We start from the raw sequence: 20,527 nt of genomic DNA on the forward strand, positions 1-20,527 counted from the left end.
GTGAATGAAAGCATGGCCAGTTATTTCAAAGGTCCTTACAGCCAAAAACAGCAAGAGTTTTAGAGTAGTTTAGTTTGGGTAGAGTATCCAAAAACTGTACTCAAGTAAAAGTACAAGTACTTACAGAAATATTTACTCAAAGTAAAAGTAATAATCTTAATAGTTACTTGAGTAAGAGTAAAAAGTATCCAATGAAAAAACTACTCAGTAGTTAGTTATTAGTTACTTCGGATCATATAGGCCTATATATATATATATATATATATATATATATAAAACATGATATTATTTAGATATTTTTAATTTAAATGACTATTATTATCATAATTAGATTATCTTTAATTAGCTATCTTTGCAACAAAACAGAAGAGACGAGCATTATTTCTGCCATCTGTAGCCTGAAAACCATTGCCTGTCCTTTGGTTTTTAGGCTATAATAGTAACTTATACAATTCAGTTGTTTCAAAGCAGCTTTACAGAAAGTGCATTTCAGAAATGTACATAAAAAAATACAGTTAGTTAATTATGTATTAATTTAGGGCATTACATATCGCCGGCGTTGAGTCGTCTCTTCACAGGCATACATTATACAACTACATTTGGATTATTAGACAATGTTGAAATAAAGTTTCTCTGGAGAGTTTTGCATTCAAAGGCATGTAAAGGGAACCATTGACAAAAAGCAAAAAATATGATTATAGATATGATTGCAATATGATTGCAGATTTGCTTTCACTAGACTGTAGGTCCACGGCCACTTCATCCAACGCTCTTGATGTTCTTAAATCTTCCTGTTACGACTCCGAGTCGAGTGTGAATTGAAAGCGGTTCAGTCGATTCAGTGCGTGCAGGAAACTGAACAGATCATTCAAACTGATTCGCAAACCGATTTAGACAGATCTGCCAACTTGTTTGATGAAGTCTTTGAACAGAATCGACTCAAAAGAGTGATTCATTTGTGAATTGAGCATCGCTCATGCCCATAAAAGAGATAGGCTATGCAGCACGCTTGGAACAAACTACGCATTTAACAATATTGCATTAAAATAAAGTAAGGAACGTCGCCCAACGTAACGAAGTAAAAGTACATTTTTTTCATTAGAAATGTACTCAAGTTAAAGTGCCCGCATTTAAATATACTCTTAAAAGTAAATTTTTTCCAAAAAAATAGCCTACTCAAGGAAATGTAATGAAGTAAATACCCACCTCTGCTCACAGCAATACGTGACCAAGCAAATAAATATAGTAAACAATAGGATAAATAAGAAAAATTATTTCAATGTTTTTGCCACAAAATTAGGTTTTATTATGCATAGATAAGACACGCTCTCTCTCCCAGCCAAACGCACACACATACGGACACATACTCGCACATAAACGTGTTGTCAGCGCTGCTCTGACGATTGTATCAGTAAAATATTTTAACAACTTAAAAGCTACAAGAAATGTATCCTGGAGGAACAGATAAACTAGAGAACCGCTGCTGCTGAACACTGTTGAAAGAACACTTATCGTACACCTCTCTCTCTCTCTATTAATAACAGCATTAATCTGCTAATAATTCAACAACCCATCATCAATTATTCCTTACTTATTGCCGTATTCTCTGATAAAATTAGTGAGGTTGAGTGAAGCGTGACAGTACCACCTGCGTCTCAATGTTGTAATTGTCACAGACGTATATTTAAACAGCGCACAGGCCACATTAAATTGATCACCAGAATTTGTTGGCGGGCCTGATTAAAAGTCGTGGCGGGCCGTGTAATTGACACAGGTGCCTTACACTAACCCTTCCCCTAAACCTACCCATCACACAAAACTTTCTGCACTTTTACATTTTAATAAAACATAATTTAGTCTGATTTACAAGCTGTTTTCCTCATGGGGACAAAAAAATGTCCTCATATCGTAGGGTTTACCTGGATCACACACACACAAACTGTAAAGTTAGATGTCCGTAAAGCGAGGTAAATAAATAAATAAATACATATCTGAGGTAGATATTTCTGACTCTGTTCATGAGGAAAAAAAACTTTCAGCCTTTAAAGGTATATATTGTAATTGAAATCCACAGACGGATGCAAATTTATTATAAACACTTATAATAAATGTTTATGATTGATGTTTTATTGCTAGTAAGTTTGTTGAAAGAAGTCATGTTATGGAAGCCAAATGGCCCAAATTCTTAAAATTGACTAGTGCATTGCTTGTAGTGTTTTTAATGCACAACATTACAAAGGTTGGCTTGTGTACACAATTGCATAACAGGTTGATACAGGTGCATGTTGTTTTTATAGCGTTGCCTGACCAAACTATGATAGTCACATACTGCAATTTCCACAACTTGCCTCTCAAAATCATTATGCTAATGATTGACAAAGCAAGTGCACGTTCAATTTCAAAACCTGACTGATGTTTGAAACGGTGTCAGATGTGATGTGATCTGGCAAACGTAAAAATATAGAGGTTGATCGAACTCATATTAAGTGTCATTATTAAAATCATGACCGTTTTCTACTTAATTCTGCTTAATTGTTTTAAAACCTGATAAATGCCACCATCTGGTGGATCTCTAAAGAATAGCGCTCAAAGTAGTTGCAAACAGCAGTGTTTTCAGTGCAGGAAAAAAACCTTGCACATTCTGCCATTCCTCATTAAAAGTGCTTCTTCAATCAGTGTTTTTAAGTCTAGACTACACATTTTTCGTCATTGGCCTTCCCGGCCTATTCATTTTTTTTTTTTGTGCATGCCTTAAACTTAAATGTGCTTTATTTAAAATGTCCCCCGGCTGTGCTAGGTTCTCCCAAGGTTTTTTTTTTGCCTTTTGGTTTGCTTTAGTTGAGGAAACTTAAAGGAATAGTTCACCCAAAAATGATCCCATAATTTACTCACCCTCAAGACATCCAAGTTGTATATTACTGAACTTCTTTCTAATAATCCAGTTTTGTAATGGCATAGTGTCCGAGTTTTTGAAGCTCCAAAAAGATAAAGACAAAATAATCTTGTGGCCACGACATAGGTTTTTACGAGTTGATATGTCATGGCCACAACAAAACTTGTACTTTCACACTTGCACAATGTCTACTATTACAGATTCATACATATAAGGATGTTTTTTTGTCTCTCTACCTCTTTCTCTCAGAACGATACTTCATTCCTGTTTGTTGTTTCCTCACCTTTAACATGATGGACTTTTCGGGAAGAACTTTCACGTTAAAATTGAAGTGGGTAAGTGAATAATTTGATTTTTCTTTCCTTAATCCATCCCTTCGTCCCTCCATGAGCACATTTGGGTGATTCACACCAAGAGAACTGCAGATAAAAATGACACACAAGCTGTTCACAAGCATTTGGATGTGAGTATGTGTTGTTTTCCGTTAAATGTTTGTACACCTGTCCTGAATGAAAGTTAATGGCACTTTGATACAAATATGATATACATCTATAAATACTTTTGGCGCTTTTCCACTGCATGGTATGGCTCGGTACGGCGCGGCGCGGTTCGGCTCGCTTCGCTTTTCCACTGCGTGGTACGACTCGGCACGGCTCGGTTCGCTTTAACTCGGTTTGCTTTTCCACTGCAGCTAGAACCGCTTCAAAGTGGGTGGGATTAATAGACTGTTCGTTATAGTATATCCACTCCTCGGCAACCAACGAGAGGAACGTCTGCACTTCGTCCACTGACCTCGATTCAGCCATTTCTTTTTTGAAAGTTTTTTCTTCAAGCAAGTCAAGTAAGTAGTTTTAAAACAGGTGCGACAGCGGTGGCTGTTACTGTCAATTTAAATCTAGCAGGTTAGATGTCTCGCAAATACAATGACGCTGGCAGTGACGATTCTCTCTGACCAATCAGTGTTTTGACATCACATTTTAGTATCGGTACGGTACGCTTGGAACCTTAACAGAGGTGGTACCATTTAAAGCGAGCCGTACCATACCGTACCATGCAGTGGAAAAGCGCCACAAAGTGAGCCGTACCGAGCCGAGCCGTATCGTACCATGCAGTGGAAAAGCACCAAAGAGTGCCGTACCGAACCGTGCCGTACCGTACTATGCAGTGGGAAAGCGCCATTTGATGTACTTGTCCTCCACTAGGGTTGGCACCACTGGCAAACATGAGCAAAACAGGCTCTGATCTTTGCTTTGTATTCACTTAGATTTTCATTTAAAAAGACAAATAAAGGAATAAATAAATAAAACCTCTTACCTCTAAATATGGTGAAAATAGTAATTGTTGCAATAAATATTTTTATGAAACAAACTACCATTCAAAAGTTTGGCATCAGTGTGATAATTTTTTTAAAATTTAGCTAGGATGCATTCAATTGATTAAGTGACAGAAAATGTATGATTTTTGCGTCAGAGCAACGAGCTTCAGAACAGTAGGTCAGTATGTTGGCTTTGTCAAGCCAAAATAATTAGTAAATGTTGAAATTAACATTACCTAATATTAGTAAATTCTTTAGAAGTAACTTTCATTGTTACTTCATGTGAACAAATGTAGATAACCTGTTACATAAAACCTTATTGAAAAGTCTTACTGAGCGTTCTATTCATCAAAGAATCCTGGAGAAAAAAAAATCAATATATTATTTTACATTCACTTTTTTGTTTTCACAATCACTTGAATGTAATTTTTTTTTGTGTTGTTGTTGTGATTTTTAAATGAGAACAAAAGGATAAACATGCGTTCAAGACATTTTCACACATCCCGTAAGAAAATCTGTTGTATATTGTGGTGAAATTTTCTGATTGGTAGAACATTATTTCATAATTTCATAGCAATAACATGAAAGTTTCTTCTCTGTTGTGTCTCCCGCAGCCCTCTAAAGAGAGCCGTTGGTTCCCAGCGCTGGTCGTGTCTCGTCTGATCTTTGTGCCACTGCTCATGTTGTGTAACGTGCAGGAGAGACACACTCTGCCTGTGGTTTTCTCAAACGACATCATGTTTGCCGCAATAATGCTACTTTTCTCCGGGTCCAGCGGATACTTTGTGTGTCTGTCCATGACATACGCGCCACAGTGAGTACATGCAATTCAACTCCAAATATGTACAAATGGGATCAGCAAAATACAGTAAGCTAATATTGTGAAATATTATTACAATTTAAAATAACTGTTTTCCCCATTTGAATATAATGTTCAAAAATGAATTTAAGTTGGAACTTATTCATGTGATGCTAAGCTGAATTTTCAGCATCATTACTCTTCAGTGTCACATGATCCTTTAAAAATCACTAGCTATGTTTACATTGACACTCAAAATGATTTCATGAATCTGAACATATTGTTTACATGAATGGTAAATAATGTGATTGGGTGGATGTCTGTGTTTATGTCACACGATTTAAATCTGTTTGGGCTGTGATGTTTATCTAGGGATTGAGAAATGAAGCCTCTTAAAGGAGAACTCCGGTCAATTTTAACATTGAGCTAATTTTTTGGTAAATTTGGAGTGCTGTCAGTACAGAGAACAACTACAAAAATCGATGTTGCCTACACGGTGCAAATTTTAAAAAGAGGATAACACGCTGTTGACTTAAATGGGTTAAGTTTTACAGTTGAACACGGTGAATCTGACTGCAGTAGATGTGAAAGATATGAATAAAAGTGATGTTAATTCAGCCAGCTCACATACTGTACCTGTATTTACTCGGTCGAAGTCCACAGTAGTGGATTGTCGAGTGCGCGCGTGTGTTCAACATCTGATTCTAATTAACTATCCATTTGAGCTGATCTTCTCAGAACACCACACAGCACCGTCATTGGCTGACAGCTGACAGTCTGAGTCTCCACTGTTGCTTAGTTACCAATGATCGCGCACGCACTCGACAATCGACTACTGTGGACTAAAACAGGAAGTAAATACATGTATGTGAGCTGGCTGAATTAACATCTCTTTTATTCATATCTTTCACATCTACTGCAGTCAAATTCACCGTGTTCACTCTGAATGAAATCACTCACATGGCTGTGCACTTGTAATGACATATCAAGTATGTTAAGAGGCTAAAAGCAGGTTTAAAACTTGCCCCATTTAAGTCAACAGGGTGCAAATTTTAAAAAGAGGATAACACGGTGTAGGCAACATCGATTTTTGTAGTTGTACCCTGTACTGACAGCACTCCAAATTTACCAAAAAATCAGCTCAATGTTAAAATTGACCGGAGTTCTCCTTTAAGGCGAGACACGGCAGGCAAAACCAGTTTTTGTTTTCACTGGTCAATTTTGAGAATTTGGGATATTTGTCTTCAAAAACATGTCTTCTTTCAGACTTATGGTGAAAAAAAGTATGAAATACACATTCTTTATTTTACTACACTTTGTCTTTTTGTGTCTGTAGATTTCTCCTAAATTCATCAAAAGTTGGCGTTCTAAATCATCCCGCTGCTCAGCGATCGCTGCCTCACACACACCGTTAGAAAGCGCTCTCTCTCCTGTACAATGATGTCGGGGGCTAAATGCGCAATCTCATTTTACAATATAAATCTTTAAAGCCCATTTTCTCAAAATGACTTTTCTCTCAATACTCCAAGTCCGAAATCTCCACTTCAGTAGCACCTATATACACACCAAACTTTCCAGTCTTGTACCTAGTTATATTATGAAGAAATTTACAGAGGGATTTGTAAATATATACTTTTCCTAGCCTGATTTATATAACACTTTATTCCAAAAAACATGGCGAAAATCAATTTAGGGCTATTGACAGTATATTCTGAATTATAGGATAAAAAAAGTAGATATCCATAAATCCCTCTGTAATTTTTCCCATCTAATATGTGAACACAATGAAAAAAGAATTTTGAACATGGCTTTGTCCTATACTCAGAGTATATATACTCAGAAATAGTGCATATTTAATTCGAAAATGCCCAATTTGCATATTTAAACATTAAATTAAAGAAAACTTTTAGTAATTTTTTTTCTCATCTTAATGTAGGTAATCAACTGGGAAAGTTTCATGGTGATATCTGCTATTTAAAAAAATTACCCCATCAACCTTTAGTGTCTCGCCTTATATCTCCGAATCTTTTCCCAAAAAAATCAGAAAAGCTTCAAAGTATCTTGTGTTGAAAACAGTGCCATCTTGTGGCAGGTCAACTTTATCAGCTCCATTGTTTCATCCATGAAGCACAAATAAAAGCTTGACAACGCTAAATGTTCAGTTTTCTGATAATATAATTCATATATTAAAGTATGGCAAATTAAATGTAACAATTATAATCATACCCTCAGAGTTGTTTAATGCAAGTAAATGGTGCTCTAATTATTGTATGGTTTCTATACTGTATGTGCCCGAATATATGATAATTTAAAATACTATATACAGGCTTTTATATAAAAAAACTTCTCTAAAGGGTTTATGGAAGTTCAAGTGCATTTACGAAGTGGTCTGTGTTCAAACATCTGACATGCAAAGTGAAGCAATCACATGACTGGAAAAAAAAAGTGAGGCTTAGTTTTTCATTGATCACGTTTCTCTGAAAACAATACGTGCTCTGGCACGGAGCTTCATGGCGATTTGTGCTGTGCACTCGATACAATCGTTTGAAGCTTCAGTGTCGTATGTCACGTCACTAGTAAAAACACCCTTTCCAGCACCCAAAACAAGGAACTGCAGATGAGTCCAGAGCAAGCACTCGGGGGACAACATTGTCCTGCAGGACATCACAGGCGATGAGTGGAATGAGACACTATATTCAACAACAACATTGTTGTCCGGTTGTTCCGTGCATCATATGTCAATATGCCATTTCTACATCATTGCACATGCACAGAGCTTTCCAGTTTCAGGGTTTAATCCAATCAAGTGTTTACATGTCTGTTCGAATGGATTATAAAAAGTTTAAACCACTACTTACAATCCAATCAAATGTAAATTTAAATCGGATTTGGCCAAATCATTCTGATGTGGTTACATGTGACCTTTTTGTTTTTTTATTCCCACTGTGCTACTATTACTAGGGTCCAATGTAAACGCAGCTATTGTTGTTTCTACACCTTGAGATCTCACGTGCTGACGTTTTTCCTTCTTTCTCTCTGAGGCTTGTGGAGCCTAAAGATGCGGAGACGGCCGGCGCGTTAATGACGTTTTTTCTGGCTCTGGGTTTGTCGTTGGGAGCAGCTTTTTCGTTCCCTCTGCGTCTCCTGGTCTGACTGCCAACCACACACTCAGTCCCAAACCAATCCGCTCTCAGGGCGTCTGCGCTGATGCTTGTGTGTCAGTCTCTTCACACACAGTGGACAAATTCAAAATGGAACAAAACTGAAAACATTTTTTTTTTTTGGCAGCTAAAAAAAAATACTTACAGATTTGGCATGCTGTATTAAGGGGAACAAACTTAACAGTGACTTTAAAGGGACAGCCCAAAATATAATTTTTCTATTATTCCTCCATTAAGAAAATCACAATAGTATTTTTTTCATGCCAGTAATTGCTAGGGCTGGGTGATATATTAAAAATTCACGTTTTTTTAACAATTATTTTGTTTGTTTCTGTTAATCAGTTCAGAATGTCAGTTTTATTTGAATCAATTGCAAGGTAGGATTCAGCGATTTGTTAAATTAAAATAAAATATTAGCAAAACATATACGTACATGGGTGAATATTGCCTGATGTATTGTTTTATATTTATATATATATATAATATATAATTTTGCAATTAACAAATGTTCCCTTTCGTGGGAACTCCTACATCTCTCACATCCGTGTGTTTCTGGATGCGGTCAAATTCTGCCGGTTGATGGTCACGATCGTTGCCTCTCGTGCTTGGGCCTTGCGCACACTGAGGCAGCGGGGTGCCGGGCGCAAGAGAGCTGCCCAGCCCACTCGGGAGTCTTCTAAACCCCCCGGGAAGAGGAGAGGGAAGCGACCCTGAGGTGACCCAGAGGACATAATGGCTGCTCTTCGGGAGCGGACCTTGGTTCCTCTCCTTCCCCCGGAGGAGGGCCGGGTGGAGAATCTTAGTTTTCCTTTTCTTTCTGTTCCCAAAGTTTCAATAAAAGAGCAGTTTCTACTTTCTCTGGGTCACTCACGGTCGAGACTGGTAGCCAAGGTCGACACTCAATTGCTTCGCCGCTCCCAGTCTCCCCCATCCGAGAGGGTCAGAATGACAGTGTGCGCCGCCACGTTGCCTCGCCACTCTCATTCCCCTCACCTCGCTGGGAGGTGTGGAAACCAGGACGCAGCCGAACGCCTCAGGGCCTTCCCTGCAGCCTGCCCCCCGGTGGAAGCAGGTACGTGTTGCCCCGCACACCCAGACCCCTCTCTCGGCCGCAGTAATGCCTCTGGAGTCCGGCCCCTGCCTTCCACCTCGCTGCCCCTCCGCGGGTCCGCCGGTGCTCTGCGTGGGCTCGCTGGTACGGTCTCTCGAAGCCTGGCTAGCGCTTCTGAGACCGTCCCGCTGGGTCATTCGTACCATCCGGCTCGGCTATGCAATTCAGTTTCCCTGCCGGCCTCCCAAGTTCAGGGGCATCCGCTTCACCCATGTGCGGAGTCTGTCTTGAGGAAAGAGATCGACATTCTGCTGCCTGCTGGCGAAGGACGCGATCGAGCCGATCCCTCCAGCCGAGATGAGGTCTGGGTTCTACAGCCCTTACTTCATTGTACCCAAGAAAGGCGGTGGGTTACGGCCGATCATGGACCTGCGAGTTTTGAATCAGGCCCTACACAAGCTCCCATTCAAAATGCTCACGCAGAAACGCATCTTCGAATGCATCCGTCCCCAGGATTGGTTTGCAGCTATCGACCTGAAAGACGCGTACTTTCATGTCTCGATTCTTCCTCGCCACAGACCGTTTCTTCGGTTTGCATTCGAGGGTCGACCATATCAGTACAAGGTCCTACCCTTCGGCTTGGCCCTGTCGCCCCGTGTCTTCACAAAAGTCGTGGAGGCGGCCATTGTTCCCATGAGAGAACATGCCGTTCGCATTCTCAACTATCTCGACGACTGGCTCATAATAGCTCACTCCAGAGAAATGTTGTGCGAACACAGGGACTTGGTCAACTGGGACAAGAGCAAACTCTGCCCCACACAGAGGATCTCTTTTCTCTGTATGGAGTTGGACTCGGTCGGTCAGACTGCGCGCCTCACCGAAGAGCGCGTCAAGTCAGTGCTCAACTGCCTCGTCTTTTCAAGGCAAGTCTGCGGTCCCACCTAAACAGTTTCAGAGGCTCCTGGGGCATATGGCAGCCGCAGTAACGCCGCTCGGCCTGCTTCATATGAGACCGCTTCAGCGCTGGCTTCACGATCAAGTCCCGAGATGGGCGTGGCAGAGCGCCACGTTCCGGGCATTACCCTGCACTGTCGCCAAACCTTCAATCCTTGGTCGGACCCTGCGTTTCTACGGGTCGGAGTTCCCTTAGTCCAGGTGTCCAGGCATGCTGTGGTTTTCACAGATGCCTCTGCCAACGGATGGGGGGCCAACTACAACGGGCATGCAGTTTCAGGTCTGTGGACGGGGCTTCAACTGCATTGGCACAACCGGATACGTGCATCTTCTTACTCCGTTGGTTCCCCAACATACGGCTAACCTTGTGGGTTCCTCCATCACCCCTTTGGCACCAGGCGAGGCGGATCGCCCAGCGCCAGGTCTATTACCTCTCGTAGGAGTTGTTTGTAGACTGGGTGGCCTACAGTGGTCCCTTCGGCGACCCCATTTCTTCCACGATCCAGCTACTCTCCAGGCTAGCATCGTGTCTTCCCCTCAACAGACCATTCTGTCGTCATTGCTAAGTATGCTCCCACCCCTTGGGCTGAGACTACCTCAAGGACTGCCATGTGTTTCACTACCCCACTGGTTAGTACACGTGTATTCCAGTGCCTCCCTTCGGGCGGGCAGGGGCTTCCGCAGCGTTCCCTCCTACAGGTTGAGCACACTTTCCCAGCGTTATCCATATCCACTGAGAGGGTCTTGCAGAACAGCAGTGTGATTCTTCCTAGCTAGCTCCCGCCAAAGACGACAAGAAACTGCACCAGTGGGAAGCTAAGCTGGGAGCTGGAAAGGGCCAGCACCATGGCGTTTTATTAGGGATCCCAATTCGTTATGGTAACCCTCGTTCCCTGAGTAGGGAACAGAGAAGTCTCGTCCCGTCGCCATGCTGCTGTACCTTTGCAGAGGATTGGACACCGTCCGGCTCCTCAACGAAATGCAAATGTGTGTGCGCTTGCTTCCGCTTTATACCCGCACTGGCAGGCGGCGCGCGGAATGCAAATCTTGCATGCCAATATTCTTTGGCTCATTTTAGTTCACTCAAAGGCAATTGGTCTCCCTAGCGTGATCCCAATTCGTTGGAAACTCCTCCGACGAGACGTCTCCATTCCCTACTCAGGGAACGAGGGTTACCATACGTAACCGAGACGTTTTCCTGCTGTAGAAAACATCCCTTATTTAAAGCAAGACTTAAATTGTTTAATGCAAAAAGTAAAATACAATCCAAGAGCTAATACATAAATAACATATATTGAATATCAGGACACCAGGACTAACAAACAAAGAATAATGATCAGGAGCACGTCCAAACTGACTCAACTACGCTGACCACTAAATATTGTTCATGTTTAGCGATTGCCCAGCCCTAGTTACTAGTATTATTGTTACTAATGTTAAAGGAATATAGGACGTTCTTCTCTGAAAACCATCTGTTGGATCAGTGGTTGCTTTTGTGGAAACTGTTATTTCGCCCAATGGATTATACAACAAAGTTGTATTTATTTATTTTTATGTGGTTTAAGGGACGTACATTCAGGGATTACTAGTCTTGAAGGGACACACACACACACACACACACACTTTGCCCAAGCCATAACATGGATATAACTGCATATAGTGCATTTAAAGCAGTGTTTTTGTTTTTTTGCTCGAACTTCCCAAAAATATTAAAATAGTGAACTGTTTTGCATTTTTCTATTTCGCCAGTAGTGTCAAACTTATGGACTCCACTGTGCATTCGTGTTTGTACTCTTAATACATGTAACTTCAACCCTGTAATCTGTTCAAATTTGCATATACAGATATTTAATGCAAACTTTGTTTTCAAAACAATTTTTTTCTTTATGGTCCTGCAGGTGAAAAATGAGTATAAAACTGACAACATTTCAGATAATTCTCTGTTTGCTTGTCATTGGTTAGACCAGAAGCTTTCAATCTGGCGTTTAGAGACCCACAGAACATTTCAGAGAAAAAATGTAAAACTAAAAGACTAATATTTATACAATTTGACGGTCTGCTTTGTAAAGACTGAGAAAAAGTATAATTTTTTATTCAATTGACAGAACTAACTAATAGTGGGTAGAAAATTATATGCTTAATACAAAGTAAATATTCTCAAGATATTATTGCAATTTATATAGATATTATTTTCACTTCTTTGGCTTTAATGTAGTGACTATAAAAGCCAATTATTTAATTTGTCTTTACAAAATTATTAACACTTTAAAATAAGGCCTCATTTGTTAATGCATTAACTTACATGAACTAACAATACCTATATATATATATATATATATATATATATATATATATATATAATTTGTTTTACAGCATTTATTAACCTTTGTTAATGTTACTTAATAAAAATGTCTGTTTGTTCTCATTAACTGATTTAACTTTTGTTCATACAAATGTATTCGTAAATGTTGAGATTTACATTTAACTAATACAAATAAATGCAGTAGAAGTGTTTTTTTAACTACAATAAATAACACAAACTAACAATAATGTTAACAAATGAAACCTTACTGTAAAGGGTTACAAACTTACCATTATTAGGAGTTCCTTGGAATTTAACATGTTTAAAACCCCTAGTTCGACCACATCCTAAGTTTTATACTTCTGGTAAAATGTAAGACAAACTTTTCTATGAGTGAAACTGGCCAGTAAACTCTTATAATAAAGTTCATATTTATGTTCTAATAACCTGGACCTAAAAGAGCAGATCTCATCTACTTGTATGTGAACTCAGCAACACTGCCTCATCAAGATCTTGTTACGTCTGTCTTTGTATTATATTCCCTCTCATGCATACGGAATATGAAGCTATGTGAAAGAAAATATGTGAAACTTTCTATATGTAATGCTGGAATGTTCTAAGTGCCATCTGCATGTGAGAGGTGTGTGTTTTTATAGCACCAGTGTATCTGTACAGATGGAAATGTTACAAACAGAATGTTTCAATTTGTTGAAAATTCTGGTCATTATTTTATAGTTTAGCTGATTAGTAGTACTTTTTACAGGGTTCCCACAGGTCCTTGAAATACTTGAAAGTTTGTGAATATGAAAAAAAGATTTCATGGCCCTGGAAAGTTTTTGAAATTAAACCGACATGGATAAAGGTCCTTGAATGTGCTTGAATTTATTTTGTGCAAGAAGTTTTCTGTAAAATATTCCATATTATTCCCTCCGGTTCGCTAATGTGTTATCTCGTCAACACTTCATGGCTTATGCTTACTAGCTTGCTTGATTTACTTTAGTTTTTAACGCATTTACGCGTTTCCTTAAGTGTTTCCTTGCTCTCACGTGAAATGTGTCCCCACATTAAGTACTTGAATTTGAGGGTATTGGACCTGGAAAGTCCTTGAAAGGTCCTTGAATTTGAAGTTTACCAAGGTGTAGGAACCCTGTTTTTATTAAATAACCTTGTTAGCTACATGATTTCAACTCCCAATTTTAACTCCTCCAAGAACACATGATTCGTTAACAGTGTTCAAAGCAGAATCGAATAATCGTAATGTCATTACCTTAATCTCGACAACCACAATTAAACCACGTTTGAACAGCCACCAAATGAATGTAAACTGTTGTACTGACTTAAGTATTCTGGGATTGTGTATGACCATTGTATAATTAAGACTTCATGAAGAAAAAAAAGTCTTAAGAACAGATACTTGATGAATGATTAAGTAAACTTTGTTTTTTTTACATGCTTCCGTTTTCGGGCTTTGTTTTTAAAAAGTTGTGTAGTGAAATGTTTTTATCTGATAAATGAAAATAAACTCACATTTGTGTGCTGAAGGTCACTTTTATTCATGTATTTGTAGTGAAAGCCATTATACTGTATCAGATTCAGAACAAAATGACAATATACCAAAATATATGAGTAGTTTGTTCTACAGCAAAAATCTCAGGTGAGGGCAAAACTCCAGTAATGTCACTGAATGCACTGATGTCGACACCCCCCTTCCCCCACACTGCTTCTACCTGCTGTCTGTTTTGTCTATGTACAGGTTTTTCTCTCTCTCTCTCTCTCTCTCTCTCTCTCTCTCTCTCTCTCTCTCTCTCTCTCTCTCTCTCTCTCTCTCTCTCTCTCTCTCTCTCTCTCTCTTTCTCTCTCTCTTTTAAGAAACAAAGATGGTTACTCAACTTTGAATTTCATGATCAGGATAAATTTAGTCAAAATCATTAAACTCCTGTACATGTGTGCGTGTGTAAGTATTGCCACACATTCAGGAATGTCATTTTATTGCTGTCATTGCTTATTGCTTACACTTTTACCATACTTATGTTCTTTTTTTTTATACTCACACGAAAGACTTTATTCTTGGACAGATTTTGTAAACCGCTTCGCCACTAATAGTCTATAGATGTCATCATTCTATTCAGTATGATATCAATCATTATTGATTAATTGCACATTATTCACAATTGTTAGAGGCTTAGTTTCCTGGAATAACTAATTTTGAAAGTAAGCAGACCATTTACCCCTTTTGTAGTGTGTCCTATTTGATTTTCTCTGCTTGAAACACTGGTTAAACTACTAATTTCTTGAAATGTGAATATTTCTGATTTAGGGAATGAGATTAAAGGAGAACTCCGGGCAATTTGTAAGTTAATCTTGATCGTTAGACCTTTGTGAGTACTGACTATAGAAAAAAAAACGAACCGGATTGGTGCTTGCTACGCGGAGCTGCGACCGCGGATGCCCAGAGCTCCCACCCAGCTAAAACGGCAGCTATGGGGGCATCGACATAAAGAGCGTTTTTGAGCCTCTTAACAGACAGAAAATGCAATTAAAATGTCTGTCCAACATGAACAGGGACCCTACATGTGAACAAGATGCGTTTAGCAACTTAGCCATTGTTTCAACTCACCTAAATAGTCTTTTAGACGGCAAGCTGTAGTCTCGCGCTGCAGTCCCGTGCTGTAGCCGGAAAAGGTAAACAATGTCCAGGTGGGAGGAGCGTTGATCATGTGCGACGAGTCTTCGTACATGGAATGGCATTTTTCTTCAAACGGCCCCGCTGTGTTGAGTGTGTGTAGTCATCCTTGTCAAAGTGTTCACTGCAAATGCGGTAATCTTTAGCGCGTAGTACTTCTACAGGAGTTTGCACATCAAGTTAAAGTACAACTGCAGAATCTCGAGGTCAAGGAAAGGAAGACGATGAAAATTTAAGCTCTTATATTTTCGCATTCTGTCGCCACAATTCGGAAAGGTACAAACACGAACCATTTCTTCTTCACTTGTAAGCAACTCTGATCATAACTCGTCGCACATGATCAACGCTCCTCCCACCTGGACATTGTTTACCTTTTCCGGCTACAGCACGGGACTGCAGCGCGAGACTACAGCTTGCCGTCTAAAAGACTATTTAGGTGAGTTGAAACAATGGCTAAGTTGCTAAACGCATCTTGTTCACATGTAGGGTCCCTGTTCATATTGGACAGACATTTTAATTGCATTTTCTGTCTGTTAAGAGGTTCAAAAACGCTCTTTATGTCGATGCCCCCATAGCTGCCGTTTTAGCTGGGTGGGAGCTCTGGGCATCCGCGGTCGCAGCTCCGCGTAGCAATCACCAATCCGTTCGTTTTTTTTTCTATAGTCAGTACTCACAAAGGGTTTAACGATCAAGATTTACTTAAAAATTGCCCGGAGTTCTCCTTTAATGTGCTTGCAAAGGTTCGATACACACATTTGTTTTGGAAATGCTGTACAAATTTTGTGCTTTCTAACTTTTTGTGTTGGGTCAAATTGATCTTCATTGGTTTCCATGCAATTTGCTAAAAATCTACACCTCAGCAAAGAGTCAAAAAACCTTTATTGTAGCTTGCCAAACAAACATATGAAATACATGAGAACTTTTGAAATGTAAGACTCAAAGTTTACTCAATTAACAACTCGTCTTCTGAATCATCCGATGAAAAGTTTTACCGTTAAAAACATGTTGAAATTGTTTTGTTACATGTTGAAATTAAGTGAGAAACCCATGTTATCCTCACAAGGGTTTGAGAACCAGGGGCCGTTTACACAACACCATTTTCAATTAAAAACGGAAAACTTTGTATGTGTTTTGGCTGTTCATTTACATGACAATACCGGTTTGGGGGCCTGAAAACAGACTTTTGAAAACCAATTTCAAAGTGCAAGTTTTTGACAACGATGACCGCATGCGTTCAGTCTAAAGGTGGGTATTGTTTCTTTACAAAGTAACTACATCGCCAACAACTGGCCTGGCATGCATAATACAGCAGTTTTAGTCATGTTTGTGGATCTGTGTGAACGAGGATTGCTTTGACTACGTTGTCATCTGTACATGGAAATATTCAAAAGCAAAAGGAAAGACTTTTCTGTTTTTAGTACATTGTTGTCGTGTAAACCTACCCCCAGACATGATATACGGCAGACAAATACAATGTAATGTAAGACACCTCAGTGTGCAATAGCAACAAGTAGTCATTACAGCCTGTGCAGCTAATTTTGAATGAAAAAAATTTGGTCAAATTACCATCAAAACAATATAAATAATAGAAAAGAAATGGATGGTAACTAATACATTTCTCTCACATTTCATATTTTTCTAGCCTTTGACAAGCTACAATAGAGGAGTTGTTTTTTACATGCTTTAGTATTTTTCATAGTGTAAATATTTGGCAAATTTCATGGAAACCAAAGGGGGCCCATTTGTACCCAGTTTTCTAACACAACAGGAAAGAGAGATATGTGTGCATTTTCTAGCAATCACAGCAGCAGGAACTGTCAATCGAAGAAGTATATTATAACCAGGCATATAATATCTGGCCATGCAGTTGTGAGCACTTTCTGCATTTTAAAGCACAAATGCATTGTCAAGTCCAAGCATAGTATGGCAGATTGTGGGAGTCTGCTGGTTTCTCCACAAACTAGCAGTAAACAATGCTATGAGCGAGCACAATTCATACTCAAGTGTGTATTCCAGTGTTTAAAACAACTAAAGGACCTAAAACAAACTTATTAAACGAGCTGTGTGTATGTGTGTTTATGACAGCACAGTGAGTGTGACAGTTCCTTTGGTTTTCTTCAGAATACCGACGGCCTCTTCGTGAGTGACACCCTCCAAACTCTGACCGTTAACAGCGACGATTTGATCTCCGCGTTTCAGACGCCCGTCCTCTGACGCGGCTCCCTGAGACACACACGTTAGATAATGCTTCTACAATGCATCTGTATTGTGGCATCTGTTCTTTATCTACTAAAGTTACCTTGCTGAAGACGGTTTTGACGTAGATGGGAAGGTCACCATGAGGGCTGCCAAATCCACCCACAATACTGAAGCCCAGTCCATCAGGCCCTCGCTCCAAACTAATGCTCTTACACTGCGGAGGACTGGACCAAACAGAGATAAGAGCAAAGTTACATGGATAATAGATTGAAACTAAAGTTTATGCTCATAATTTGAAGAGATCAGGGGCCAAGTTGCATAAACATAGACACTATGTTAAGAATGTGTCTTTCCGATTCAAGTTAGATCAACCTACGTTTTTATGCAACTGACTTAAAGTTAGGATATATTTTATTTATATTTCAATTAGCAAAAATATATTTTTAGTTAATAACATTAATACAAGTGTTATCATTAAGCAAATATTTTTGCCAAAGAGTGTAGGTCACATTCTTGCTCATATACAATGCTGTGGAAAAGTTGATTTGCCTAGGATTTTTTTCATATTTTTTAAAATCCATGTGGTCAGATTTGGCTATAGTAGCATTAGATGGAGTCTGGTGTTAAAATGAACTCAGAAGTTTAGGTGTCTTTCATTTATTTGGGCCAGAATTCTTCAGGAGAAGTGAGACACTTAAAACTACAGGAACCTGTATCTAACAATCTATTTTGGTTGAAAATCTGAAACATTTACAATAATAATAATAATTGACAGCACTGTTTCCATCTCTCAAACCTGCAGTCACATTCTTACAGAAATGTGAAGTACATATCATGATTTTGTTATCATCAATGTTCATTTTATCATTCTTACAACTTAATTGGCTTTGGAGAGTAAATTAAATAAATGGTTCGTATTGTTAGTGGCATTTGGCAAATGGTATTACATTTTACATCCAGGAAGAGATTTTGTGTGTGTGTGTGTCCTTGTAAACCCTACATTATATCGACAAAATGTCCCCACAAAGATGCCATTATCCAAAGTCCTTGTCCAAGGGAACCGAATTAATAAACATACTGTAGGATTACAAATTTATTTAAATGTTTAATTTAGATTGCCAATACAATAGTATTTTATATTGAGAAAGTTTAGAAATGATGAGACCAGGAAATCTCTGCAAACGGTAGGGGTTCTCAGCGGGATATTCCTGACTGTCCCATCTCAGTACGAGAAGGCTAGGCTTTTCCTGTTCTCGTTGTTTACCGGGGGAAGAGTCATGCTGAGCAAGTTTGAACACCTGTTATTTTATTACTGAGACCATTTGTCTCATCTCAGTACGAGAAGTCTATGCCTTTTCCTGTTCTCGTTGTCTCAGCTCATTTACATCACAATGTAATCCCTCCCCCTTGAAATGTATATATGAACTCAATGTATACTGCCTTAGTTAGACTTCACTTGACTTGGGTACGGAGCAGACTACAGCAAATAAAGAATCCTGCTTAAATAAGTCTCCTGGTTTTCGCTTCTGAGTTTTTCTACACTGAAGAAGGAAGAAGTTTACAACAGATGGTGCCGTGACCCGGATAGAGAAACTGAAACTCAACAAAGAATGAACTTTTGAAACTTCAAAGCTCATAGATCTCAACAAAGATCTGACTTTCCAGTTCCAGACTGAATCTTTTGAATCCAGAAAGATCTCAACAAAGCTGCCTGAGTTCGCGAACTGAATCTCAACAAAGATCTCAACAAAGCTGACTGTGTTCCAGAACTGAATCTCAACAAAGATCTCAACAAAGCTAACTGAGTTCCAGAACCAAGCTCAACAAAGATCTCTGACTGAGTTTCCAGACGGAATTTTTTCCATACAACAATAATTTGGTGAGTTTCACTCCATTCAAAGAACCGTTGAAAAACCAGTAAAAATTATCCTCTGTGCCGTCAGAGAAAGAGTTATCAGACAGCTGTAGTGTTTGATTACCTAAAGTTATCCTTTAAAAGTTGTCTTTTAAAGATGAAAATATATCCTCTGTTCAGGCAGGGACGTTTTTAACATCACATGTTAAAAAGATATCCTCTGTGTCAGGCAGGGAAGATTAGTATTATTTTGCTAATTATTTGTTTTGTTGTTTGTTACCTTGTGGTGTTACCCTCTAAAAAATTTATTTTAGAGAAGAGAGTTTGATCCTCTGAATAGTCAGGGAAGTTGTTGGTATCCTCTGTGCAGACAGGGAAGATTTTAGCATTCAAGTTAAAATATTGTTAGCCTCTGTGCAAGCAGAGAAGAGGTAGTCTTACAGGCTATTTATTTTGGTTACCCTTTTAAAAGTTTTTCTTTTAGAGAGGAAAGTTTGATCCTCTGTTTCAGGCAGGGAAGAGTTAGCAATACATGCTAGTAATTTTGTTTTATCCTCTAAAAAGTTAGGAAGGTGAAAGATCCTTTCCGTTTCTTTCAGGGAAGATTAGCGTAACGTGCTAATATTTTGTGTTTCATCCTCTGTTTCTGGCAGGGAAGTTAAATGTGATGTGTTGGTAACAAGGAAGTTTAACAATAGTTGATTTGTGTTAACAAGCGTACCCTCTGTAATCAGAGAAGTTTAGTGTTTGTTTGTGTGGTAACAAAGAAATCCACAAAATGATTAAGAAAAGTGCTAGACTAATCTCCACAACTAAAAAAGGTGGTCTTGCTAATCCTTTGTGGTCAGATAGCGAATTTAAAACACTGTTAGGAGAACAGATGGATCTAATAGTCACTGAAAAAGTTAGACAAGAACTAACACAGAAATATGAGATTCATCCAGATAAGATTTGGTCTATTGAAGAATGCAAGAAGGTGTTAGGTGCATGTATCAGAAAGAAAAACATGAAAGGCATAATCTGTTGCCATAGGGAATTTAGCTTATCCATTGCACAAGAACAATCTAGGTGTATAGCTAAATTAAAAGAACAGAACAAACAAATGCACACTAAGGTGGGCCATAACAAGGCCTCAACCAAATGTGACTCAGAAGACCAACAGTCAGATGAAACTTATCCTGACTTAAAAGCATTCTTTGAAACAGATGTAGACATCCCATCAATACTAAATGATGCTTATTTGAAAATGTAAAAATGCATAAAATTTTCTGTAGTGGGTAGGTATAGCGGATATAAAATACAGCTTTTAAAGTTC

General features: G+C 38.9%; 2 protein-coding genes across 18 annotated transcripts in view; one reads left to right on the plus strand and one right to left on the minus strand.

Annotated features, from left to right (window-relative positions):
- LOC143710814 (equilibrative nucleoside transporter 2) overlaps window positions 1-18,862 on the plus strand; it is a 36,157-nt gene extending 17,295 nt beyond the window's left edge. For 2 of the 7 annotated variants that reach the window (XM_077202043.1, XM_077202044.1), the window contains exons 11-13: window positions 3,143-3,228; window positions 4,823-5,022; window positions 6,344-7,162. In XM_077202043.1, coding sequence (XP_077058158.1) covers window positions 3,143-3,228; window positions 4,823-5,022; window positions 6,344-6,422 — 365 coding nt within the window. In that variant the 3' untranslated portion in view covers window positions 6,423-7,162. Of the gene's footprint in view, window positions 1-3,142; window positions 3,229-4,822; window positions 5,023-6,343; window positions 7,163-8,048; window positions 8,597-14,117; window positions 14,183-17,279 lie in introns of those variants that run through there. The other 5 variants (XM_077202045.1, XM_077202046.1, XM_077202041.1 and 2 more) reach the window with 3 other exon arrangements.
- mpdz (multiple PDZ domain crumbs cell polarity complex component) overlaps window positions 1-20,527 on the minus strand; it is a 241,481-nt gene that overhangs the window by 73,595 nt on the left and 147,359 nt on the right. For 10 of the 11 annotated variants that reach the window (XM_077202012.1, XM_077202008.1, XM_077202011.1 and 7 more), the window contains 2 exons: window positions 17,458-17,581; window positions 15,953-17,381 (listed from right to left, as the gene is read on the minus strand). In XM_077202012.1, coding sequence (XP_077058127.1) covers window positions 17,235-17,381; window positions 17,458-17,581 — 271 coding nt within the window. In that variant the 3' untranslated portion in view covers window positions 15,953-17,234. Of the gene's footprint in view, window positions 1-15,952; window positions 17,382-17,457; window positions 17,582-20,527 lie in introns of those variants that run through there. The other variant, XR_013194649.1, reaches the window with a different exon arrangement.

This window comes from Siphateles boraxobius, unplaced genomic scaffold (genome assembly GCF_051911475.1).
Source record: "Siphateles boraxobius isolate OS27281-9 unplaced genomic scaffold, OSU_SipBor_1 48, whole genome shotgun sequence".
Taxonomy (NCBI): domain Eukaryota; kingdom Metazoa; phylum Chordata; class Actinopteri; order Cypriniformes; family Leuciscidae; genus Siphateles; species Siphateles boraxobius.